Here is a 27207-nt window from a genome sequence, read left to right as displayed (position 1 = left end):
TACTTCTACACAGATCCAGGGAAAATATAAGAGGGTGCTCAAGCTCCTCTAGTCCAGGTATAAAACTATGCAAAAGAATCCCATTTTCTAATCAGATGGAAATGCAACAACCAGTAATGAGTGATGAAAAGCAGACAGACTGCTGTAGAGAAAGCGCTATATGGAGACTGGGTAACTGCTCTGTCAGAAAAGTAGGAGTTCCCAACCTTTACAGAAGATCAGGTGAGGTGAATCCCTTCGGGACAGTCTACTTACATGTCTGATTTACAGTTTTGTAAAGGTTTTGTGTGTCTGAATTTTGTTTTAACCTATTCAGATGGCAGCTGCTCATCTACACTAATCTATAGCAATTTCAGTGTTCATAAAGATCTACACACTATGAATAATCAAACAATGAATAATCAAATCTACTTTTGTTTTGAAAAAGCAGACTGAAATTATTTTTTTCAAATGCAAATATGCCTTTTATGTTGTTTTACTTTTAAAAAAGAATAAACCAGTGTTTTATGAAAAATACTTGGAATAGTGACTTTCAGTTGTTGTGCAGTCTGGGGACTGAACTCAGGGTCTAATGTATACTAGGCAAGTATTCCCTCACTGAGCTCCATCGTTGGCCCCTAAAAAACTTTTCTGAGATAAGGTCTCACTGGGTTATCCCAGGTTGGCCATGAAAGCACTCTGCAGCCCAGACATGCCTGGACTTGGGATACTCCTGCCTCAGCTTCCAGAGCATCTGGAGTTATAAGCAAGTGCCACTACTCCCAGCTTAGTAGGAGTCTTATACATAGCAAGAGATTTGGAATCTCTTGGATTTAGGTAATTTAAATTATCATTTCATATTATAATCATATTTACATCTCGAATAGTTTACCTGCCCTTACGCTGCATTCTTTTTCTGGAGGCTGGCGCCCTAGGCTTTGCTCCAGGCCACACATCAGGACTTTAGCAGATGTTCTGTCCCTTCCACACCACTGACAATTGTTACAATTAACTGACACACCATAGAAACAAAACTGTGGAGGGTCACTTGGTCTCTTTACAAGGCCATTGTCTTCTATCAACATTTGGGTATAATATCAGAAAAGACAAAACAATCTGCATACCAACTTGCTTTTAACTTTATTTAGCATAGTCACCGATGCTACTAATAAATACGAAATGGCCAAGCAATGAGCATATCTTCATTACTAGTTAATTGACTAGAAAAGCCTAGTAAAGACCTTTCTTTACCCATCTGCTAAAATGGAAGCACATTTTATTCCAAAAGTCTTATAATATATAGCACAGGCTAAGAAGGAGGAGGAAGAGGAAGAGAAAGAAAGGAAGGGAGGGAGGGAAAAAGGAAGGAAGAAAGGAAGGAAGGAAGAAAGGAGAGAAGGAAGGAAAAACAAAGAAAGAAATAACATTAGTTTTATATCTCTGGAATATTAATAAACTCTATCTATGAATATAATAGTGAACATATGAACAAATAAGTAAGGCTGAGGAATGAAATGTTTTCTTAGCCTTCAAATGCTAGGCCATTCTCTAGAGGCATGGACATTAGAAAGTCTCACCTTCCACCATAATAAAGTACTGTCACAGGTCTGTTACTGGATATTTCTGCAGGTAACAAAGCAAGTACACATAAACTTCACTTAAAGCTAAATCTTCCAACCTCCAGCAGATATCAAACACAAGGGCCCCGCCCACTCCAGTCTTTGTTTCAGGCCAGCACAGGATTTGCCTGAACACTCTGAAGCCATGGCAAGGGTTTTTGGTTCTTTTTTTAAACTTTTTTCCGCAAAGCTGGTTTTTAAGATATTTCAAGTTACTGTAAATATTTTGAACAAATATGCATATCCAGAAGACTTCTAATAATTTGTAATGATTAACAGAACTAAAAAAACTAAACACTTACCCAAAGGAAAGGAAATGGGAAGATATTACATAATGTTCAAAGTTAGGAAAACTCTTTATAGAATCAAGAAAAATCAAATACACAGCAAAGAAGAAAGAACAAATCTAACTTCCTATCTGTCAAGTACATATCTATCTTTGATCTCATGAATCTCTAAAGCAAATAAAGAACACAAATTAGAAAGAAATTATATAACAAGTTAACGCATGTCAATATCTGTGTTTAGTCACAAGAAAAGGACTTTTCAGTCACAACAGAAGCCTATCAATTCTATTTTGAGACTGTTTGAACAAGATAATTCTTAAAAAGCAGCTAAGTCAATGCCATACATTTTAAAATGGAAAACACTAAGTTAACTACACCGATAGGAAGTAAAAACAGGAAAATGCATTAAAGAGATTAAACAAAAAACACCGAGTAGGAAAAAAAAAAGTCATACACATACAAAGTTAACCTTTAAAAATCTGGCAACCCACTAATATACTTCAAAGTAAAAACAGAGATCCTCTTTAAGGTTTCAAACTCGCACAGGTGCATGTAACGATAAATGACTTTTAAAACAACCTATGTGCATATATACAATGAAAGGACTGAGCTAGACGGTGTACTTACGAATATATGTACACGTAAGCAGTGCCGGCCAGGGCAATGGCAGGACAGTAACACTAGTAACCATCCAAGGTGGCAAAGGAATGGATTACTCCAGAGAATGCTGTGACACTTTCTTCAGACCCGGTCATTATTAATAGTATATACTGTATCTGCTTTGAAAAGGACAACCTAAGTGTTTTATTGGTCATTATTAATAGTATATACTGTATCTGCTTTGTAAAGGACAACCTAAGTGTTAACCATCTAGATGAAAGTCCATTCATCTATATGATTCATACTGATGAAATACTATATTAGTGTTTCTTAAATTTTAAAACTCAGTTGAAAATTGGATTTTCTTTGGCTTTCAGTTTTTTAGAAACAAGATCTTACTACGTAGCCCAGGCTGACTTTAAACTTGTAATCCTCTTGTCTCAGCCATCCAAATGCTAGGATTACAGGCATGAGCCACTATTCCTAACTTTAGAAAGCAGATTCCTAAACCACATGCTAGAGCTACCAGTGAGGATTTGTCTGTTCAAAGAAGAGTGGATCTGAACATAATGAATATAATGTTTGTTTTCTTTCTTTCTTTCTTTTTTTCTGTTTGGTTTTTCAAGACAGGGTTTCTCTGTGTAACCTTGACTATTCTGGAACTCACTCTGTAGACCAGGCTGGCCCTGAACTCACAGAGATCCATCTGCCTCTGGCTGCTGAGTGCTGGGATTAAAGGCGTGCTCCACCACCGCCCGGCCTAACATATATATATCTGACGAAAAGCGACACATCTGATACGTTTTCCTAAGGTCACTGGATGTGTGCTCACTACAGGGATGAGGCACCCCTTCTGAAGTACAGTCTGAGAAGGCCTCTCTGACAAGGCACTGAGCGAGGACCAGCTGAGAAGAGGGAGTGGTTTAGAGAGTGGCTCAAAGGAGAGAGCTGAGGTGACCAAGTACAAGACCCGGCACAGGAACCCATTCACAGGGTGTGTGATGTCACAGGGTGTGCGATGTCACAGGGTGTGCGATGTCACAGAGTGCGAGATGTCACAGGGTGTGCGATGTCACAGGGTGTCTGATGTCACAGAATGTGCGATGTCACAGGTTGTCTGATGTCACAGTGTGTGTGATGTCACAGTGTCTGATGTCACAGGGTGTGTGATGTCACAGTGTGTGCGATGTCACAGGGTGTGCGATGTCACAGAGTGTGTGATGTCACAGTGTGTGCAATGTCACAGTGTGTCCGATGTCACAGTATATGTGATGTCACAGTGTGTGCGATGTCACAGGGTGTCTGATGTCACAGGGTGTGCGATGTCACAATGAGCTATGTCACAGGGTGTGCGATGTCACAGGGTGTGCGATGTCACAGTGTGTCCGATGTCACAGTGTGTCCGATGTCACAGTGTGTCTGATGTCATAGTGTGTGCAGGGCAGTACACGGAAGCCAATATCCTTGGTACAAAAGCAAAGTCAAAGTGGTTCACGTCTGCAGAGGCACAGAGCAACGAGAGGCATGGAGGACCCAAGCATGAGCAAGAAGAAAGACCCACGCCTTTGCCAGATGAACATGGACTCAGGTACAGAATGGTAGGCTTGCTGGTAGGAAGAAAAAAAATAAAAACATTTTCTCTCACAACTTCAGTTTTCTTAATGAAATAACAAGGTTATCCTCTAAAAGTAAGCAGTCAGAAATGCTGAATGTTGCAAATTTAAAATGAGTATCTTCTGGGAAAAATAAGAAAATCAACAAAGGCGGCTATCAGAAACAATGAAGCAGTTATTCATCAATAAGCAGCTCCTATCTCCTTGAGCCCATTCCCACCTTAGAGGACCTGCCTTACTCACAGTCCTGAAAGAAGCAGTCTTACTGTATCACTCACATCCACTGAGCTTCTGCTTCATGGAACAGAAACCTCAAATAATATGATCGACATAATTTGAGGGTTATTTTGGCTCATATCAAAAAAGTTCAGAGTACGAAATTCAAGCCGGAACTCTGGTTCCTACAGTCCTAAGAATGCAGGTCACTTCTGCAATCTACATGTCAGGGTAGAGGTTAGCAGGAGGAAGAAGGGGTCAAGGAGATAGCCTCTTCTTTGGCTCGTAAAACAAAACAAAACAAAACAAGGAAAACACAAACACTGCTCGAGGAGCATGAAAAGGCCACATGGAGACAGACTGCAACCCAATGAAAAATGTAATCAGAGAGGACATTAGAATCCATGTGATAGGACACAAGAGTGGGGAGAACACTGGGGGGCTACAGGTTTAAGTGAAGATGGGGGTGAGGGTATAGAGGTGAGGTGAGAGCAGGGAGTGGCCAAAACTAAGGACGTATTAATAATTCTTAAGCCCCACTGCTTTGTAAGCTAATAACAAAATCTACTTAAAAGATAAAAAAGAGCTTGAGTGGAGGTAACCTGCTTGGGTGGACAATAATGTTCCCAGAAGACAAGGGTTATTAAATGGAAACCTCAGTGCCAGGAACGGATTAGCTCCCTCAAAACGGTCCCACAGGTCTCTAAAACAACATGTGCTTCTGTCACCGTCTTCGGTTGCTACCACAACCATACACTGAGACGCTACTGCTGAAGAGGCCACACGCTTTGGTTGCAGAATATAAAACAATAAATCTTGAATTGACTGAGAAACTTCCTTCACGCTGGCTAGCTTTTATAGTGCCAGAAAGCACTATGGAGACCCTCTGGGAGAAAAGACATCAAGGGTCTGGACCCCACATGCTACAGCAGCGACCTGCAGACAAATAGGTGCCTACTGGTGCAATGTTGACATGACTGTTTTAGGGGCAACGAGCGACTTTCTGATAGACACAGGAGAAAATGTATAACTGGTACTATAAACCTGGTCAAAAGTCTATGGCTGCGGAGGTCATAGCTGCTAAACAGGAACCTACTGTTGATATATGTTCGTATTGTCAAACTGACTTCCAAGTATTTATGTTTATGCCTGTAGATATGCACTGCTTTCAAACTTGGTCCAGAGAGAGTTCTTGATACAGCTGGCAGAGGTTAACATGGAGACTCATAATTAAGAATAAGACACTGTGAATATTCAGCCCCAAATGGGACATCTGTGTCAACCCAGTCCTCAAGGCTCAGGGAACATTGTGGAAGAAGCAGAAAGAATGCAAGAATCAGGCCGGTGACTCTGCTGCAGAAGACAAGAGCCCTTCTGACTGAGACCCAACCCCAATAGCCCGACTCCTCCCTTCCACAGGCCATCCAGTGCATGTCCCTGTTACCTGCTGCGCTGACTATAAGGGCCACTGGTCACTGCCACGTGTGCTGCACACGTGCCACCACGCCCTTCCTGATGAACATCCTGAAGGAAGTCACCCAGTGTTTCCCAGTGCCAGGCTTGGTGACTGGTTTTGGATTTGTGTTGACTGTTCATACTTATTTACTATATAAATATAATTTATCATTTGTACCATGAAAAAAAAAGAATGTAAGAGTTATAGGATGGGGAAGAGTGCTATGAGATGCTGCTGCATCCTGGACAAGGCAATGCTACCTACCACACTCATAAACTCACCCAGCTGTGTTTACCTGTACAAGATCAAGCCAGTCAAAATTCCAGCACGGGTAACACAGAGGCTCACAAGGCCCTACCCCGAGCTGAGGAGCTATTTGCCGCTGATGGCTTCTGGGGGAAAGCAGGTCATTTTTCTTTGGAGATGTGGCCACTGGTAGGTTGCTAATGCTCCAGTAGATAGGCCCACACCCAGGTGTACCTGGGCAGCACTAACTAGACTCAGTGGGATATAAAATGATAAAGATAGAGCACATGATGTTGGGAGCTGTTGTGTTGGGAGGCATGGGGGGATGGAGGATGGGGGTGTGGAAGGTTGAGTCCACAGGGAGTTTTAATGGGGTTATGGGGGTTGCATATGATCAAAGTATACTATATACATATATATATACACATACATACATACATACATACATACATACATGAAGTTCTCAAAGAATAAAAATGATTTTTAAAAAGAAAATTTTATTTTATGTCTATGAGTGTTTGCTTTCACATATTCAGTGTACCATGTGAATGCCTGGCACCTATAGAAGCCAGAAGAGGGCATTGAATCCCCCACAACTGGAGTTACAGATGATGTGAGCTGCCTTGTGGGTACTGGGAACCAACCCCAGGTCCTCTGCAAGAACAGCACATGCTCTTAACCACTGAGCCTAATAAAACACTACCACCACCACCACCACTACTACTACCACCACCACCATTACCATTACCATTACCATCACTACCACTAATAATAAATATTAGGCCACTCCATGCTTAATAAAATTCATTGTTTTTAAAAAAATTGCTCCACAGTGTGGCATACTTTTCCCTTACCTCATTAATCAGAATATGGTTATATGGCCACTCCCAGCTACAAAGGAGAAGAGTGACTATCTTTTATCTGGGCAGTTATGAGTTCCGCTAAACACTGGAATACTAAGTAAAAGGGAAGACAGACGAAGGGCTAGCTGACCTTGATGTACCCACAAAACCCATGGCTTCCCACTTCCTCTCTACTATCAATGCCATAAGTGAGTGAACATCAGACCTAAGCCTGGCCAATAAGATTCTGTCACCTGGGTGATCGTATTTGGGACACAAATCAAGACAATTTTTCTCTGAAGAGCTTGTGTACACTAGGAAAGCAATTACTGCCCTACAGGGAAAGAGGCTTACAGAAAAGAAAAAGAACAGAGAAAAGTAGAGTCTACGGCTGAAGAGGAAGAAAAGATGGAACGTTCTGACACCTGCTTGTCAGGAAGAGCCACAGCAATACTTTTATCTGGAGTCTGATCCTGCATACAGAAACTCCTGAGTTTGAGCTAATATGAATGCATTTCTACACCTTACAAGGAAATGATCCTTAAGGTACCTCACCAGGAAGTTATAATTTAATGTTCTGTGCATGTGAAGGGTTTCTCCAGCACTTCTCAAAGTCATCTTCCTTACTCCTACATAAAGACTGGTAAGAAAGTGAAGTACAGAACCACTTTGGAAAAAGTCTTCAATAACTAGAAATTGACACCCCTTTTGAAATTCTAGTAATGATGACTATATAATCTTCGTTACTTCTCTGCTTTGGAGCAAGACAAAAACGGCAGAAAGATGATGATCAAACTTACTACATAATCACAGGTATCCCTAGAATTCCTGACCAAAGCAGAAACTACAGTAGATTCCATGGCTGTTCTAGATATTTCCTGTTCCTGCCTGTGAAGGGGCTAAATTTCACTGAATGGACACCAGGCTTAACCACAGTGCCTGCTTTAGCTTCTGAGATGACCAAGTGATATGCTGCCTTCCAGCAGAAACCTGAGCTAGCATGAGTCCATCATCACTCTCCCCTCTGCCATGTTGTTATCCCAGAAAGAAGCTGCACTAGGTCTTCAATGAAGACAATATGGCGCTGACCCGGAGCTCTTCACCAGAGGAAGACAAAAGCTGTTTCAAGCTATTGAAAATTTTTGCCTGTCTATTTTTATATTTATACATACATACACTTACTTATTTATCTGAGGGGATTGCCTCAAATTATTTATTCATCTCTCTGTCTCTGTCTCTCTTTATCTAACCGTGTGTGTGTGTGTGTGTGTGTGTGTGTGTGTGATGTATTTGAGTGTACTGGACTGTGTGGGTGGCCAGAGGTTAATGTCCTGGTGTCTTCCTCAATCACTTCTCCATCTTACTTCCAGAAATATGTTTTTCACTGAACTTGGTGCTCCCTGCCAGAAAACTCCCATGCCAGGCTCTCTTGAGCTGAGCACACCTGCCTAGATCCTATTCTCTAGGCGAGGAAGAGGTGCAGATCATGACCTGAGTACTGACTGGCTTTGCTACCATGTAGCCGCGAACAAAAGGCAAGACACTTCACATTTTAGAAGTCTAGTATTTAGGTTTCTTTGTTTCATTTGTCAAAACAAGGATAACGACACAAAGTATACCTTGCAGTTTCCTTGTGGTGGAAAAATACTTGGCAAAGTGCCTAGCCATACTGGAACAGTACAATAAGTAATTGTCGAAACCCAGAACAACTCCCTGGCTTGAGAAACCTAAATATACTCAACGAACATGGAAAATCCAGGAGTTATCTGAAGGGTGGCAAAAATCTCAAGAATTGGGGCAGAGTAACGGGGAACGGAGAAGACAGACCTAGACAGAATCACTAGCCATAATTTCCCTCAGGTCCTTGTACAATGTTACGGACTTTGTGTAAACAGAGACATTTGAATCACTGGTGGCCCTTCTCTTCTTTCTTACAGCAACTGTGCTTGCCTGTTAAGTGAGCAGGTGAATTCACAGTGAGCAGCTGGGGACAAGAAGAAACCAACCAGTGGTTCAAAGTTCTTCAATGGAAATCCATTTTCCAGGGTAGAAAATACTTTATCAAATGCTGAATGACTTAAAGAATATTTTCCTGTAAAATTTCAATAATACATTTCAGATGTACAACCCTATTCCCCATAAACAACAGATGTTGCAAGATCAATAGATTGCAACTCTCAAGGGTAATATAAATAAATATATTCTAAAGACATGCAAATGCCTCTTGCCTGTTTTGACAGGACGCTCTTCCCTCAATGTGCATTTCACAGCTTCCTGTCTGCCATATGGAATCTAATTTTAAAAACAGCAGAGCTGTCATATTTCTGGAGCACTTAAGTTCAAGTCTATGGAGAGTGAGGGGTTAGTTTGAAGGTGACCCCTTGCATATGGATTAACTAGTTCTCAGTGAACTGACTTGGCATTTTTAAAGTGGTATATTATTTCGAACAGTTCAAGAAACAGTTTTGTTGAGAATATCCCAAATTCCTGCAATAAAGCTCCAAACAGAATGATAAAGGAAACTTGCCAGAAATACTAAAGTATAATATGGTTTATATTAGAACCGATACTATTCCACAATTTTAACCATAACAGGTAAAGACAGTAAAACAAACCATCCAGTCTGCTTGGGGAGCCCAGCAGCATTAATCTAAAGAACTGAGCTTGATGCACAAGTGCTAGCCTTTAAACAGGGGCTCCAAAAGATGCTTGCTCTTACTAGAATCGGGGTGACACATAGGAACCCTGGGGTATCTGACATGCTCTGCAGCCCAGGCAGATCTGCAGGCATGGACCAGCACCTCTGCACCTCTCTTGCTTTTACCAAGTTGGCCTTTGATGTCTTTCTGAGATATCTACCACTTTCTCATTGTCCACAACACTTGGCACGCATGTCTGGTAGAGAACCTGCCATATTTACTTTCTACAATTCTTAATTTTTCAATAATTCATTCTTAAGTCTAGGAAGGTCAAGTTTAAGCCAGATGCAGCTGGAGAGGGCCTTCTCTGTGTGTGTCAACTCTTTTTATCAGTAGTCCATTGCTCAGATAACTAACCCACTGTTAGAGTAATCACATTAACTAGTGTGATTGCCCTCGTGCAATAATCATCATCATCATCATCATCATCATCATCATCACTCCTTCAGTCCTCCATCTCTCAGCGCTGTTGCACCTGAACGTCGGGAGATGCATCCACACACCACCAATTAGACAATGAACATCTGCAAACAGAAACCATTTCTCTTGTATTTTCAGGTTTCCGGAGCCTAGTACACAGCGTTCAGCCAAAACATTTCCTGAAAATATATTTAGATCACTATTACTCCAGACTAAATAAATTATTGCAAGTATTATGTGTAGACCAATTATCCAGAATTGAAGCCATGCGTTTCTATTTCTTTATGTCTTTTCCACTCCTTGCTTCAGTCCACACCACAAGACAAGAGAAAGCAAAGGCAAACTGTATCCTCCGACTGCTCAGTTCCATTCATTGCCTGTAAAGGTCTGAGGAGACGGTAGATGATGGTTCTAAGGCTTTAAGTTAACTGGCTGGAAGGCCCACGTGCTTTGATCTTTTAAATTTTACTATCCTTTAAAATTTGTACCATCATTTTTTTTTGTTGTTGTTTTTTGTTTTTTGTTTTTCCGAGACAGGGTTTCTCTGTGCAGCTTTGCGCCTTTCCTGGGACTCACTTGGTAGCCCAGGCTGGCCTCGAACTCATAGAGATCCGCCTGGCTCTGCCTCCCGAGTGCTGGGATTAAAGGCATGCGCCACCACCGCCCGGCTGTACCATCATTTTTAAAGTGTGTTATTTTTACTGTTTAGAAATTTAATTATCAAGCCACCTTTTTTAATTTGCAAAAGGAAGAAAACAAAATTCATGTACCATGGAAAATTTATACTTTTAAATGTGACTTTCAATCAAAAGCAGAACATGTGTGTGATAACACTCAAGTCTGAGACTTAAACTTTTTTTTGAGAAGTCTAGAAATCCTAGAGGGGAAAATAATTCAAAGTTCCATGAGACATCACAGTCACATACTGCAAATTCAACAGAGGAAGATAGGAGGGATTAAAGTTAGTTACATGAAATTTAAGTGTTCATCTAGGCCTCAGGAGTTATTAATATATCGCTTATTACTTTATAATAACATATCTCATAATTTGAAGCCTAATTCACAAGGTCTTCATCTTTGACTTTAATATTTGTGTCTAACCACTTGGAACTATGATTGAATTTTTACATGTTAAAAATTAAGAAATTACACAATAAAAGACAGTGGTTTCATAATGACTGCAATCACCACAACAAATGATATTTGACTAGTCTACTTGTTCCGTCTGATTTTAGTGTCTAGCTATTTATTTTGAAGCAGAACACAAAGGCTAGAAATAAATAAGCAGGGCAGAATACTCAGTCTGGTTTTTACATGATGAACTTGTAGCCACTGAGTGCCACCTACAGGCAAAGAAGGATTCCTTACAGTTAAGCTTTCAGCTAAGATTTCCATCTCCAAAAGATAAAAAGGTACTACCTTAACTGTCAACCAGGGTTGGCATGTGCATCTTAAACTGTTATCCAGCCTTGGGTGCACATGAGAGTAAATGGGAGTTTAAGGTTTCTATGACCCTATAACAAGAATTCTGGTTAGCTTTTGAGGCATGGCTAAAGGATGTGGATTGAAAACATTTGAGTGAACAGAGAAATAGTTATTTGCTTCATGTTTTCTAGGAACATATACCAATTGCTATACTTAAAAGATAAAATCAATTAGTATTCATAATGCTTATATTTCCCCAAAGCTTTAAAAAGTAAGTGTATTTATTTAAAATGACCTCCACAAATGTGGAAATCAGAGGACAACTTGCCAGCATCAGTTTTCTCCTTCTACTTAAAATTTTAAGACCACTTTTAGAGAATTAATTTTCCTAAATTGACTTCCTTGGTAGACTGGCAAGTATTTTAATAAAGGTTCTTCTCCTAATACAGTAAATGTACAAAATACTCATAAACTTAATATTCTATGATTTAAAATATGCAAATTATACTCATTTATAAAAACCGGAAACTGATAAGATAACTAGATATTTTCTAGGTTGTGACTACGTAAGAAATCATCATAAGAACAAGACAAAATGACAAGATCAACAGTGCCTCTGATTCAAATATCACATCACTCTTTACACCCTTTAGCAGTGGTTCTCAACTGTCCTAATGCTGTGACCTTTCAATACAGTTCCTCATGTCATGGTGACCCCTAATCATAAAATTATTTTGTTGCTACTTCGTAACTGTAATTTTGCTACTGTTATGAATTGTAATGTAAATAATCTGTGTTTTCCAGTAGTCATAAGCAAACCCTCTGAAAGGGCCATTGGACCCCAAGGGGTTGCCCCAAAGGTTGAGAACCACTGCTTTAAAGTAACTATTTCAGGCAGTCACCAGCTCTCAGGCACTGACACTGACAGAAGCCTCCTAACTCATCTTTCAGTCTCTTCTCTCCTAACCAAATGTCAATGGCCCTCCAACATGATGCTATGCGGTGACTAAGCTCTGGGGAGGTAATTTAGACTCTATGATGAAATCAGCATTGTTTGAAAAAGAGACATCATAGGTCTCCACCATATGAAAAAAATCAAATTTATTAGCAGTCCTATCTTTGACTTCGGAGCTTCTAAAATCGTGACCAATAGGAATTTTTTAAGTCAGAACTTTCATCAATTTTCTTTTTTCTTTGTTTTTGTTTCTCTAGATAGGGTTTCTCTGTGTAGCCCTGACTGTCCTGGAACTTGCTCTGTAGACCAGGCTAGCCTTGAACTCAGATATCTGCCGGCCTCTGCCTCCAGAGTGCTGGGATTAAAGGTGTGTGCCACCATCCCGGGCTCTAAATTTTATTTCTGACCACAAAAATTATGTCATCAGTAGACATTTCTGGGGATCACTTTTATTTCTAGTTAAACAAAGCAAATATTGAGGGACCTCTGCAAAGGAAATGCCTTGATCTTAAAGTTTCCCACATGAGGCTGGGAAACACACACACAAGTTATTTTTATGTACTTCTATTGTATTGCATAGATCAACTGAAGAAAAGACATCCCATGACTTTGTAAAGCAGTGATATTTAAGATGTATATATTTTAGAGTTGCAATAAAGAATCATATAGGAAGGGAGGGGGTTTTAATTGAGCTGAATTTCAAAAAAGGAAAGCATTAAGTCACAAAATCCAACAAACTTTTAACACCAGACAGTACTTCCAGCATTTACTGCAATTTATTTTATAATGTCAATGATCAGAGAGGCAAGTGGTTTTTAGCCAATCAGACTTGAAAAGCTGTCTAAGGATGGTTTCAGGCCACTTTATTCACCAGTTTGGACAATTTTTACTCAGTTAAAGTTTTTGAGAATGTCTTTCTCATACAAATCACTCAAAGTTCTCATTACTATTGAGAAAACACAATTTTGTACAAACAGTTAATATACTATTTACTGTACATTAAAGTTACTTGAATTCTGGTCTCTCTTTTTTTTTAGGCCCCAAAAGGGGCTGATTTTCCACAACCTAACAATAAACAAACATTATGCCATTTTGAGTTTAAAAATTAGTGAGTGGAGTACTTAGTCCCAGGTGAAGAGAAGTATAAAGACAGAAGTATGGATGCCCAAAGCATAGTGGTCGACTCACCTGCGGCTGGCTGGCTTTTTTTCTCCTTCTCCCTCTCCAGCTGACTTCACATTTGCACTTGTGTCTTTTTTTAACCTTTTTGCAATTCTTTCTCTCATCAGGTTCTTTTCATCGCCATCAATGGATTCATCCTGCTCTGCACTTTCATCTTCTCCATCCTGTAAAAACTACAAGTGAGCATTTTCCAGGCATTCGGTTTCCCCTTGCACTTCCAGAGACTCATCCTAGATGCTTGCTGGGTTCCAGGCCAGCTTTGTTTAGATTTGAACTAGTAAGAGCTTGAAGACTGTTCTCCCATTGGGATAACCCCTGCATTCTGCTCTAGGTTAAAAACACACAATGGGATCCCAAGATGGATAATGGGCTCACTTTATAGCAGCTCTTCTGTATAGCACTTCCTCTATCTCACCCAGGGTCTTGTGTCTACATAGTCTTATCCTTATCCCAGTAGGATATGTGGTTCTGGAGATAGTTGGCCAGCATAACATCAACCAGGAATTCATTCAAAGAGAAGGGGGCACTGCAGATGCTTAAGCACCTTGGGGCAAAACTCATCAGAGTGCCCTGTACCATAGCCAAACCAAACCAAACCAAACTCCCTTAGGCTCCTAATTAAGACACAGCAGTCACTGCTCCTCTGAAAGCTTTACAATGAGTCCCCAGCTCACCCGAGGCTGTCTACCTTCTCCCTGACATAATCTCCTTAGAGTCATTCTCTTTAGCCTGAGATGCTCTTATTCTAGATAACTGAATGTCTCCTTTTTCCTCTCTCTTGACCATACTAGTAACAGAGAGAAAACAAACCAAAACAAAACCTTCCCACCTCATATTCTTCTTTTCTCCTGATTTCTACAGCACATATTATTTACATGTGTTTTTGTTTCTCAGACAATTCAGGAAAATACTCCATGAGAGCTAAGTCTGGTCTATTTGCCTATTAGCTCCCAGCATTACTAAAGAGGAGAGAGAAGGGAGAGAAAGAAGAAACTACACAAAGGGGTTTTTTAATCTCTTGTGACTCTTTGGCCTGCCAAGCCACAGTGAGACAGGATTCCTGACTTGAGGATTATGAACCCCCACAGCAGTGTTTTTCAAAGTCTGGTTCTCTGACTCCCCATGTCGTTATTAAAGATAAAATCCACCCAGGTATAATGGCACATGCCCTTAATCCTAGCACTGGGGAAGCAGAGTCAGAGGTAGTCCCTTTTCTAAGAGTTGAAAGCCAGCTTGACCTACAGACCAAGTTCCAGGTCAGCCAGGACGATATAGTGAGATCCTGTCTCAAAAAATAAAACAACCCAAGCAGCAGTGGCACACGCCTTTAATCCCAGCACTCGGGAGACAGAGCCAGGTGGATCTCTGTGAGTTCGAGGCCAGCCTGGTCTACAGAGAGAGATCCAGGACAGACACCAAAACTACACAGAGAAACCCTGTCTCGAAAAACCAAAAAAGAAAGAAAAATACCCACATATGTATATACTTATATTGATTTTCATATGTGGAAGGTATTAGTACAGAATCAATCAAATTATTGCTTGATTACATATAGTCCCAAGTCTTGCTGCAGACTGATTAAACCCCAAATCTCTGTGGATAAAAACTGCATGTATTCAGCAAAGTGGATAAGTTATCCTTAAACACTGACACAGACCTGTCATGTCTGGGCCTCAGCAGAAATAAAACAAATCTCTTGCCAAGTCATAAGATTCTGTTTGTGAGTATAGGACACTTTCTGGGGAAAGGACCCACAGATTAAAAGGCTTTGGGTCCTAAAACAGGCTAGAGACCAAATACTGTCCTTAAGTGTCCTCACCCCACCCATAAACTTAAGAGCAAACTCATATTTTCTAGCCCATAATATTGTAATCAGATATCTTTAAGATACCTCATCTCAAAAAATATACAAATTGTTCATTAATTTTCATCTACCACCCAGCCTCAAGCCTGTTCTGTCTTTGGTACCTTGCTAACAAGGCCAAGCCAGACACTTGTGGTAATCTCAGAGTCCTTCCTCATCTCCCTCCTCAAGCATTCCTCCTTCAGCAGCTTTTCCATGGCTCCCTGTACCCTGGCCTGCTTCCGCTCACGTGTCCTCTGTAAGACTGCCAGTGATGATTTCTCAAATGCAAAGCTGACTGCAGCACCCTTCCTTTGAACCAAGACCCTTCCACTGTTATTCATGACCTTGCAGACGAAACCCAAACTCCTTAGCATGGTTATGACACTGTGCAAGCATGCCAGCCCCTCATTTCCCACCCCACCCTCCTCGTCACTACACTGGTCGTCGTGGCCTGCTGCTGTCAGCTCCTGGAATATACCAAACTCTCCTACTCAGGACACTGGCACTGGTGGTTCCTTTTCTATTCCGGCTTCTCATCTCTCCACACAGCAAGTTTCTTCAAACCTGAAAGCTCAGCTAGCATTTCCTGAACAAGGTATAATCTCTGCTTAGTTTTAGAGATGCTGTACCCTCCACCTTTCCCACCTCCCTTCTATGACTGAGTTAGTGTCTAGTCTCCTACAAGATCCAAGTTTCTTCTCTCCCAGGAACGTTTTCCTCACAAAGTCATTCTCTCTGCTACAGCTAATCAAAGAACCCCCTTTCAGACTGTGGAATACATAAATCTCTTTACATGCTAAATTACATATTTTCTTTTGAATTATGCAATGTACGTTTTAATAAGTTTTATCCTAACATGGTATTTATATAATCTGAAAAAGTGTATCATTCACATAATACAAGAAAATTTTCCTTTGGTTTATTTTAGTTTTTTCTGTGTGTGTGTGTGTGTGTGTGTGTGTGTGTGTGTGTGTGTGTAGATGCACACGTGCCATAGCTTGAGCTTCTGTCCTCAGACTCCACAGCAAGCACCTTTACCTACTGAGCCATCTCACAGGTCTTTCCTTCTGCTTTTTATCATTGTTAGCTAGTAATAAAGATACAATCTTAAAAGAGAATCTTCTCATATAAATGTATAAAAAGGAATATACTATTATAAAGAACTCCTCTATGCACTTCCCAAATAGTATAAAGGATGCTCATTCATCAAATTTAAACTTTTAACATAATAAAATCATAACATTTGAATGTAGAGTATTCATACAATGTTATGTGACAGAGAGAAAAGGCAGGACAGAAATTCACATATAAGACTGCAATTCTGTGGGGAAATATGCAAATCTATTTGGAAGTAAATATTCTAATAGCAAAAGAAATTATTTTCATTTTAAAAATTGCATATATTTATATGTTTTTAAAGAAAACGTAATTTGCTTGTAAAACTTTGACCTATCTATAAATTGTTCAAGCTATATTTGTACTAAAATGAATACTCACATCTTCTAAATCTCCTGTTGCATCATCTTTTTCACTACAAAAATAAGTAAAACAAATACATTTTAGCTTCAAAGTGAAACTAATTGAAGTATTCATTTATATAAAGTGTAGACTGGAATTTATAACTAGTTTGCTAGAATTAACGTTCTGTTTTGTTTTTCCACCATAGCACTCTCAGAACGGCACTGTACCACAGATGGGAACATGCTCCAAAGGAGTCACCTTTTATAAACAGAGGAAGAGACACGCTCCATTAGCAGATAAGAGAATTCTCTGGATTTTTTTTTTTTCAAATATAAACATCCACCATCACGCTGTTCCATTTACACAAAATGATTTTTCTATAGCTTAAAAGGTTCTGGCTATAAAGAGACCAAATCCTACAAATTAAAGGATACCAAGAAAACATTATTTTGAAACAGAATTTTTGAAGATGAGCTAACCTCAGTACAACAGTATTTTATCCTTGTCTGAGACAATGGCCCATATATCATATGTAATTAATACATTTAACACTAATTAACATCCCACCTCTCAAACAGAAGCAACAAAGACAATTAAGGCAGGTCTCTGTCAACTCCGACAGTTGTAAGAATGTACACACAGTAAACTGGCCCTGAATGTGGTCACTTCTTCCAGTAACCTTGCACTCTCGTGCTTACTCGTTATCCCCAAACAAAAATGCCCCTAAGACAGTTAGCAATGCAACATGAAATTATTACAAGCTTCTAGTATTCAGACTAGCCTAACACTTATCAAAATGTACTGTTGTTTTGGCTAGACTTAAGAAATGTACTGTGGAGGCTCTGCTTGCTAACAAAGACAGCAGGAGAATGAGATGAAGCCTAAAAGCAGGAAGTCAGGTTCCAGCACTGACTGGTAACTGCACTGACCTTTCCACAGCGGGGACAGAGCTGAGGTGCGGATCGTCCTTGAGCAGGTCATGGCTGCTTTTACTTCTCCCCTTCATGCTCTGGGAAAGAACACACAACAGAGTTGAGAGAGGGAAACTAAAGTCTTCCAAAAAAGAAAATTAACAAATATACATGAAATTTAGTAAGGACACAGTATGATTAGCAAAAGACATGTGTCTGGAAAGTTCATTATAACCAAAGCTTTAGAAATAAGAATACTTTTACTGACTGAAAATGGGACTTTTATTTAGTTGTTTAAATTATTAATTTTTATTTGTTTTTTTAGATACAGTTCTATCATCTAGTTCTAGCCTAAGATAGCCTTGAGTTCTCTATGTAGCCCAGATTGACCTAGAATTCATAATCTTTCTGACTCAAAGTGTGCTGGGATTACAGGCATGCAGCACTACTCATGACTCAACAATACTTTTTTAAGATCATCTTTCCCAACAAAACGTGACATTGTTAAAAGCACTGTGGTTTGACAGCTCTGAGTGCTTATGATTTATATACAACTGATTAATTCCTACAACCCATACATAAAAACTTGCAAGGTAGAGCCCAAGAATAAACTGAGATAAGTGCCCACTACTATCCTTCAATATACAGTCTACGCTGCACAAGATGACTTTTACACATCATCCCCAAGCAATCGCCTGAGGTTGCTATTTAACAAACAGAAGACAGACACTCAGAAGAGCATCTCAGGCATGAGAACATCCACCAGGGACCAAACAGCAAAGTAAGTGCTTTAGTTTCAAAGTTCCCCTTCTCAATAACAACACTTTTATAGGGAAACAGACGAGAAATCATTACTATAAAAAGTTACTAGCAGAAGTAGAGCTGTAAGTATTACTATTGTTATTGTTTATTAACTTATTAAGTGTGTACTTGGTGCCAGTCATAGAGCTCCACACTGCACTTCTACCCCTCACTCTCCTTGTCTAATGGAAACACACAATGTAGCACACAGCCGCATTTTACAGACTGTTCGAGATTAAGCTATTAATTAGGTGTCACAAAGCTAGTCAGTGGAAGAGGATCAGTATTTAAATTAATACACCAAGAATTTAAATGGATCCATTTCTATGTCCTTTAGGTCCCCATAGACACAAGCACTGCAAACCCTAGCCTATATATTTCCTACTGCATGGTGGGAATCTTCTAAACTGGCCTTCTGTTTTCACTGATTAACTTGTGAACAGACCCTTAAATGTAATAGCATTACTCTAAGATGGGCATATACCTTTAAAAATATGCTTCCATGACAAATAATCAAAGATTTAAACATTTCTGTATTAACATGGGCTTCTCTATGCTTTAAAGATTAAATCAAGTAAAATAAATATAGTTTAAGGATATTATTTTATTATTATTATTATTATTATTATTATTATTATTTTGCATTCTCAGCCTGTGCTTTATTGCTAAAAGTGTCTACACACAGTGCAGAGTTTCCAACTCCCAGAACAGTTCCTTTTTCAAAGAGTCAGATTTCCACAAATCTCCCAGAGATGCATAGCTTATGACTTGGTCCTTTGTAAACTTCAAACACTGAAGAGAGCTTTAGCACCATCTTCTATAGCAACCGTGCAATGGAGAGTGAGTGCACAGAACAGCGAGGAGACAGCAGCAGCAGGTGTGGTGAAGAACTCTTCTTCTTGTCTGTCTGTGTGCAGGCACGAGTGGGTTAGTGCCCAGACTACTAGTGCTGTTCAAAGACTGAGGATGCCCACAAAACATCCTTCTGGTCCGTGGGGTGTCAGTTCTGGATCAAACCCAGGTCCTCACTGTACTTAGCCAAGTGCTCTCTGAAGCTATATCCTGAGCACAAGAGCACATTTTCATGAAGGACATAACATACCATCCATCACCAAAGGTTTTGAAATCATCAGTAACCATAACTATGACTTTAAAGAGTTTAGAAGTCTGCGTTTTTCCAAATACCATGGCATCTTTTGCTGTTTTGATTTTCTGTATCATCTATTTTAATTTGCCTTACTAAACCACTAGAAACAGTGTTAGAAGCACTCTGATCTTGCATCTTTATTGGTCAGCAGATGTATCAGCATGAGGTGGAGAGCATTTTTATTAGGGATACATCTTACTTCCTGTAATTCAGTGGAAATCAAATTTCACATTGGCAACTCAAGTCCAGTTCTGAAGAAAGGTCAATAGTCTAGTTATTAACCATGAAACAAGAAAAGTGAATTTACACTTTCGTCTGTGGTTTTCAACTATGTCCTCAGTCCACACTTGCAACTCCACAGCCCCCTCTGAAGCCCAGGAGTGATGAAGGGGCAAAACGTCAGCCGACTGCCCACCAACGCCCTTGTCTGACTAGGAGACTGGAAAAGCTGTTCACAAACACAAGAGGGCACAGGAGAAAGGCATGGGACAGTACCACAGGTGCTGCCCAAAGTGAAACCTGCCTGGGCTCGGTGCCAGCTACTCAGGCTGAGCACGAGAGCGGCTGCAGCCCTGGAGGCAAAGGCCCACCGAGGCAGCACCCTGAGGCCCCATCTCAAAGCGGCAACACCAGCACAAGATGGTGGTCTGGTCAACTGAATTTCAAATCTAACACCCCACAATCTTATAATTTCTAGCTCAAAACTTATTGTGGAAGCAATAAACTTTATAAGATCTCAGAACACTTAGCGACAAAATCCAATAACAGCCTTATCTATTTCACAGAAGAAAATTAACTGCATGTACAAAATTTGTAATGTTAATTAATAAAAGTGAATTCTTGTACTCCTGAAAAATCACAGAGATTTTATTTTTATTTATTTTTAATTATTTATTTTATGTGTATGGATGTTTTGCCCGTTTATATGTATGTACAGCACATTCATGCCTGGTGATCTCAAAGTCAGAATGGGTCACCTGGAACTAGAGTTACAGACAGTTTTGAATTGCCATGTGGGCGCTGGGAACCAAACCTGGGTCTTTGGAACAGTGCTCTTAACCACTGAGCTGTCTCTCCAGCCCCAGAGAAAGATTTTAAATGTTCTTACCACAGCATGTACGTGGTATGTGAGATGGGTGTATGTTAATTAGCTTAACTCAGACATTCTACTGTCTTAAAATATTATATAAATGTAATATATATATAAAACTCAGACATTCTACATATTTAAAAACACTATATTGTACACTATATATATATATATATATATATAATATATAACTTTATTTGCCAATTTAAAAGAATTACTTTAACAAAAGCAAGTTCTTCCCAAGTACAGTGTGGCATGCTGTAATCCCAACCTTCAGGAGAATAAAATAGGAAGATTGCATATTTGAGGCTAGCCAGGGCTACTTAGCAAGACCCTGTGTCTGAAAAGAACTAAAAAAAGGAAAAGAAAAAACCAAAAACAAACAAACAAACAAAAAAACCCAAAAACTAAAAGAAAGAAAAAGAAAAGAAGTTCGTGTTGAGCTCTCAAATGGAAACTCACTTTAAACAGCTTAAAAAAATAAACTTGTTTCACAGTGACTTAAAATACGCCCTGAAAACAGGAAGAACTTGTAAAGTAAGCTGACTAGTTATTGCCACTCTAGATTTTCATTAACTTTTCAAACTGAGTTAGCATGGAGATGGAGGCTCAAAAGCAGACTTTAAACACACACCAGTCCCACTACAGCAAACTGCCGACGCAGAGAACGTAACTAGGAAGAATGGAAAAGTTAGAAGAGTCTCAGAGGCTGGGACAAGTAGTCTGACTCTCGCTTTAATGCTAATTCCTCCTGAGTGACCTATTTTAAGGTCTTTATTTGGCTAAAGGGTTGAGATGCTGAAAATAAGACTAAATATACTTAGTGAACTCCACATAAGGAGCTTCACAAGAAAGTCAAAGCTGATTGCTAGCATATCTAAAAATGAACACCAAGTCGGGTGGACCTGGAACTTCATACCAAAAAAGAAAGAGGCAGCAAAATAGCAGAAACACAGCATAGCAGCAAAACAGAGTTCAGGAAGGAAGAAGAAGGCCGGAAGAGCTGGAAGGCATGCTGACGGAGAGGGACAACACGGGTCCACAAGCCAGGATGTCTGGGCTCTGCCTCTGACTGTGTGATGGTATTCATACGGTGACCTCTCCAGGCCATGATGCCCAGTGTTACAGGCAACATTGGTCTAGATGTTGTATTTTCTGTAGATGTGATGAACTTAGATCAGCAGTCTTTGGGATTATCTTCCATAAGGTGAGTAGGCCTCATCTAAGCAACTGGAGACCTTAAGAGCAACTGTGGGTAAGAATTCCCAGAATGAAAAGCAACATAAAAACCACCCCTGAGTGTCCAGGCTGCAGTTTAAGATATACCAACTATTCTGTCTTGCCCTACATATTTTGGACTTACTGAACTAATATACAGAATTTACAAATACTCTTACGTTTCAACTTAAGAGTTAAAAAAAAAAAAGAAAACAAAAAAAAAATATCAGTCACAGATTGACAAGACAGCACCCTCTGGGCAAAAGTACTCAATTAGCTAATCTACGAATCCACCTGACAGTGTTATCTCGCAGATTAGATTTCTCAACGGGCCCACAGGAACACCATGGGAAAGTCAACAGAGTGCTTTTCTGAGCCCGAGATATGGTTATTACGGCATCCTTCCATCATGCAATCCTATCCAAAAGGAAACAGGTGAGTCTGGCAAGTCACTTAGCTAGGGTCTCGTTTTCCTCGGCTATAAAGAAAGGAAGTTAGACTAGATCCCTTGGAGCTATAAAATCCTATGATTTCAAAGAGGTTTTCATCAGGTAGTACATAGATACTGAAATAAATAAAGAAAAGCTAATCCACGTGGGAGAGACACCTTGTCATGAATAAAGGAGTGAGGTGAAGAGCGTGTGTAATCTCACACTGATAATCCACAAACCAGAGGGGACTCAGGTTTCTTCTCTCACATACAGTAATGCCTCAGTTGAGACCGGAACAATTATTAACTCACAATCTAGCTCTGGAATAACGCTTACCACTGTGGAGTTGCTGAAAAGGGAAACCTGATAAGCAAGTGAATAATGGAACAATTATTTTTAAGCCTTTTAGAAATATTTAATTTCATGCAAGCACTGAAACTTCCCATCGTTCTGCACTAAAGGATTCTCTTGGCTTTGGCTCTAGCTATTTCGACACTTAGAAATGAGACTAAATTTTAAAAGCATGTCTAATATTCAGTCTATTCCTTTTTCTTATGGTATCATTTACCGCAAAAGGAAAATGCATTGGAAATAAGCTCAATGGTCTGAACAACTGTACATTAACTAAATAAACACAAATAAAATTAGATTCAGCTTTTATCCAGATCTTAGAGGATTTCTGTCCTGTAAGTCAGTGAATTTCAAACTAATTTTGATGTTTTGTCTTTTAGACATAACTATCCACTGGTCTATTGCATAGTAGATGGAAACAGATAAATGGGCTGGAACAAGCTGCTAGTCACTAGGTGGAGGAGACACATGTACCCCAAGCTTGCTCAGGCTGCCTCTTAGAAAGGACACTGGCCACTTCTGTCCAGCCCATGGTAAGGTTTCTCAGCAGCTCTCCATACTGCTCAGACAAGAGGGTAGCAGCTTCTATATAATAACTGTGATCATACAAATCGTTCAGCTTTTTAAGACCAAGAATAAAATACCAATTACAACATAAAAGGTACTGTTCTAATTAAAGACACAACCTTCAATGGCATCTTTCAGGATTGTTTAATGTATCAAAGTATCTTTATTCAGAACCCTACCAGGCAAATCTTACTTTTATGTTACACAAAGAAAACCTGAAAGCAAGAGCTATCATTCAAGATCACACAGTGCCAGTGGGAAGTGAGGTCTCAATGAATTTGTATGATTTCAATGACATTGAATCTAAGCCACTGCTACTCTCCTATTGATTCAGAGATGAACAGAATCTACCTTCAAGGAGCTCACAGCCCAGAACTTCATGCAGCCATTAAAGCAAAGAATATAGAGTATAGGACTGGAATGATCTACTTAGAGTACAATCACAGGCTCCCTTTATAATAAAACAAAAAAGCTCCTTTGCAAAGAAATGCAGGGTAACATGAACAGCAGACATTAGGTTAGACCCAGAACAGATCCACAAACACTGGAAAAACCATTTAGAAAAGGTAGTATTCTGGGTTGAAAATAAATCTATCTCTAGCATCTAGATGTGGAACGGGACACTTCAAGCAGGAAAACTGCAAACAGAGACCCACATAGAGTCCCCACTGTGGTGATCCTAGTATTTCTCTGCTGTGGACTCCAGAGAATTCAGTGGGGATAGTTTTATCAAGCCTCTTACAAAAAAATTCTGACTTCATGGATCTGAGGGGGAAAAAAAAAAAAAAAAAGCTTATCTCAAGTGATTTAATCTGAAATAAAGTTTAGGAAGAAGTGGGTTGGTGGAGAGTCAAGGAAGCCATGGTTATGACAACTTTCAGCTTCTCGAAGGTGACTCTGGTAGCCAGGAATAGAAGGAAGAGGGAGATGGCAGACCCACGGATAGAGGGCAGCAGCCCAGGCCAGAAATACAGAAGGCCTCAACAAGGGTAATAGCAAATTATAACAAAAGGGGGAAAAATTATTTCAAAAACTTTTTCAACGAAAGCTTGAGACTGGGGGCTGGAGAGATGGTTCAATGGTTAAGAACACTGGCTGTTCTTCCAAAGGACCCAGGTTCAATTCCCAACATCCACATAGCAGCTCAAAACTGACTGTAACTCCAGTTCCAGGAGATCTGACACCCTCACACAGACATACATGCAGGTGAAACACCAATGCATATAAAATAAAAAATTATTAAATACAAATAACAAACAACACCGTGCAGTGATTGACAGCGCAGAGGGAAGTCAGAAGTGAAGCCCGAGTGCTTTGGAGGCACTGATATGAGGAAATAGGAAAGTCACAAAATGCAGGGTGGCGGGGGCGTGAGGTGCGGGAGATAAAGAACCCTGGCCAAGGGCTGAGAAACTAGAGAGCTCTGCAGAGAGGTATCCAGTAGATAACTGGAGAGAAAATGGGCACGCCAGGATATATAGATACGTGGCAGGATGTTATCCCAGCAGCCCTCCCCTCCAGAACAAGGTCGGTTTGGAGGGCTACAGTAGCACAGCATTGGCATGGCAATTCTCATTGAGAAAGAATGGCGGCTTGTAACCTCCTTGGTGGAGTGAAAGGCTTCATTCTTTCTCAGTGGTTGGGAGTTTCTCAGGTTCAGGAAAGAGGAAACCAGGGTTATCTTGATGGAATCCTTTCCCATTTCAGTCTTAGAGCAAACACAAAGTGATTCTGGAATGTAAGTTCACAGTACACAGTAGAATTTAAGCATACTATTTTTTTCCTTTGGAAACACAAAGCAGCAGAAGGAAGACAAGCTTTGAACATTTAATTTTACCTAACAGAAAAATTTCAAACTAATTTCTTAGTTCACCTCAAAGTAATTATAAGCGAAACTTACTTTATTACCAGAAACATCATTTCAACAAAAATACAAGACAACTCCATCCTCCCATCTTCTTTCTCCAGAGTTGCTGGACCTTAGCAAACAGGCCAAGAGCACTGAACACAGACTTCCACCCAGTGAAACTTCTCCAATGCATCACCAATGGCGTGGCCTTGGAAGACTTCTGCATCACTCACAATCATCCCAGAGGCCTAAGAAACTATAAAGCCTGTACCCCCAGTTCTCATCCCACCATCTCCTAATTAGAAGTCCCCTGAGGCTGGGCGGTGGTGGCACACGCCTTTAATCCCAGCACTCGGATCTGTGAGTTCGAGGCCAGCCTGGGCTACAGAGTGAGTTCCAGGAAAGGCACCAAAGCAACACAGAGAAACCCCGTCTCAGAAAAACAAAAACAAAAGCAAACAAACAAAAAGAAGTTCCCTGAGTACTGACAGCTACAAAATAGAAATAATGGCTATATAGCATAGTTGTTAAAGGAATTACATAAAATAAACATTTTGTAAGTAGAGGGAAATACATGATCATACTGCAGTGTGATTTGTACTTTGATGACATAGACAAATAGTCAGAGAAAGGCATTCATGGCTCAGCTTGAGCTCAGTGAGGAAGAAGAGAGGCAGTGGGGATGACAGTGAAGATAACTGTTGCGCAAACAAGAACAACAAAGAAATGTACAGAACATGCCAGAAAAAAGAAAAGGGGTTTGGGATACCATATGAAAGGCATAGTTACATAGGAAAACTTGATATCTTGTTTTGTTACAGGATTATAAAGCTCAGGTTGGCCTCAAACTTGAAATCCTCCTGCCTCTGCCTTTCATGTGCTAGGACTACAGATATGCTATACTATGCCCTGTAGAATTTGACATCTGTAGATAACATCAACCAAGGAGAACTGGTAATTACCAGGTCTAATAATTATGGTTTTGTCCATTCACAAACAAACCCCCAGAATCATGGCATATAGCATCCTATACTTTTCATTCTGATGAGGTACAAATTTGAATCATCAACAACACAACACTAATCACTGGCATCTGCAGACGATAACTCCAACACTAAGGTGCCAGACTAATTCTTTTTTTTTTTTTAAAAAGATTTATTTATTTATTATGTATACAGAAGAGGGCGCCAGATCTCATTGCAGATGGTTGTGAGCCACCATGTGGGTGCTGGGAATTGAACTCCGGACCTCTGGAAGAGCATTCAGTGCTCTTAACCTCTGAGCCATCTCTCCAGCCCAACCAGACTAATTCTTGATGCTTGTAACAGGAATATCTTCATTTAAAAATGAATTTACTTTTGAAATCTAATATACAAACATTTCTTAAAATGGCTCAGAATGAAATTTAAAAGGCAAAAGAAATATTCAGCCTATCTTTGAGAATTTAATGTACTGGTTACATGTAAATAGTAACTGATCTCATATTATTAAAATTGATACTATAAAAAGAAAGCAAAAATCAGGGACAAATTATCTTTTCCACATGCCCATTTTAATTTAGTTTTAATGCAAGCATATAAGGAGAGTACTATTGTATTGCAGTTTCCTCTGATATTGAAGCACACCATCCTGCAGGGAAGTTTCTTAAGACAGAAGGTAAGCAACTCAAAACAGCTTCAGGAAGTCCCTGAAACCAACCAGATTCACTAGGCCCCTACCTCCCAAGAGAAAACAATGAAGACCACTGAGAATCACTCTCAGATGAGCCAAGCTGCAAAGGCAACTCTGGAACCAGACTAGCTGCCTGGAATAAGCAAAAAACAGCCAAACTGCCTGGAAGAGGTTTAGATTAACTGAGCCACTTGGAAGGGACACCCTGCTGAGTTGCCTGCTGGCTGTGCAGCATGTTCTATGTTCCCAGCTTTGTGAGCTGTCACTGAGACGGGCTTTGGTGATGCAGCTGTCTGGGTCATTTCTGCTCCCTTAAGTACCCCTT

At 39.9% G+C, this 27207-nt stretch overlaps 1 protein-coding gene across 1 annotated transcript in view; it reads right to left on the bottom strand.

The window, feature by feature from the left end:
* The window catches only part of Cwc27 (CWC27 spliceosome associated cyclophilin), a 134440-nt gene that overhangs the window by 101739 nt on the left and 5494 nt on the right, over positions 1–27207 (bottom strand). Inside the window, exons 2-5 of the mRNA XM_059276289.1 lie at positions 23270–23414; positions 17776–17899; positions 16883–16916; positions 13546–13703 (exon numbers count right to left, since the gene is read on the bottom strand). Of these exons, the coding sequence (XP_059132272.1) occupies positions 13546–13703; positions 16883–16916; positions 17776–17899; positions 23270–23414 (461 nt within the window). The remainder of the gene's footprint in view (positions 1–13545; positions 13704–16882; positions 16917–17775; positions 17900–23269; positions 23415–27207) is intronic.

The sequence above is a fragment of the Peromyscus eremicus genome, chromosome 11, assembly GCF_949786415.1.
Source record: "Peromyscus eremicus chromosome 11, PerEre_H2_v1, whole genome shotgun sequence".
Lineage (NCBI taxonomy): Eukaryota > Metazoa > Chordata > Mammalia > Rodentia > Cricetidae > Peromyscus > Peromyscus eremicus.
Note: the sequence above shows the minus strand (reverse complement) of the source record. Positions and strands in the feature narration are given on the sequence as shown.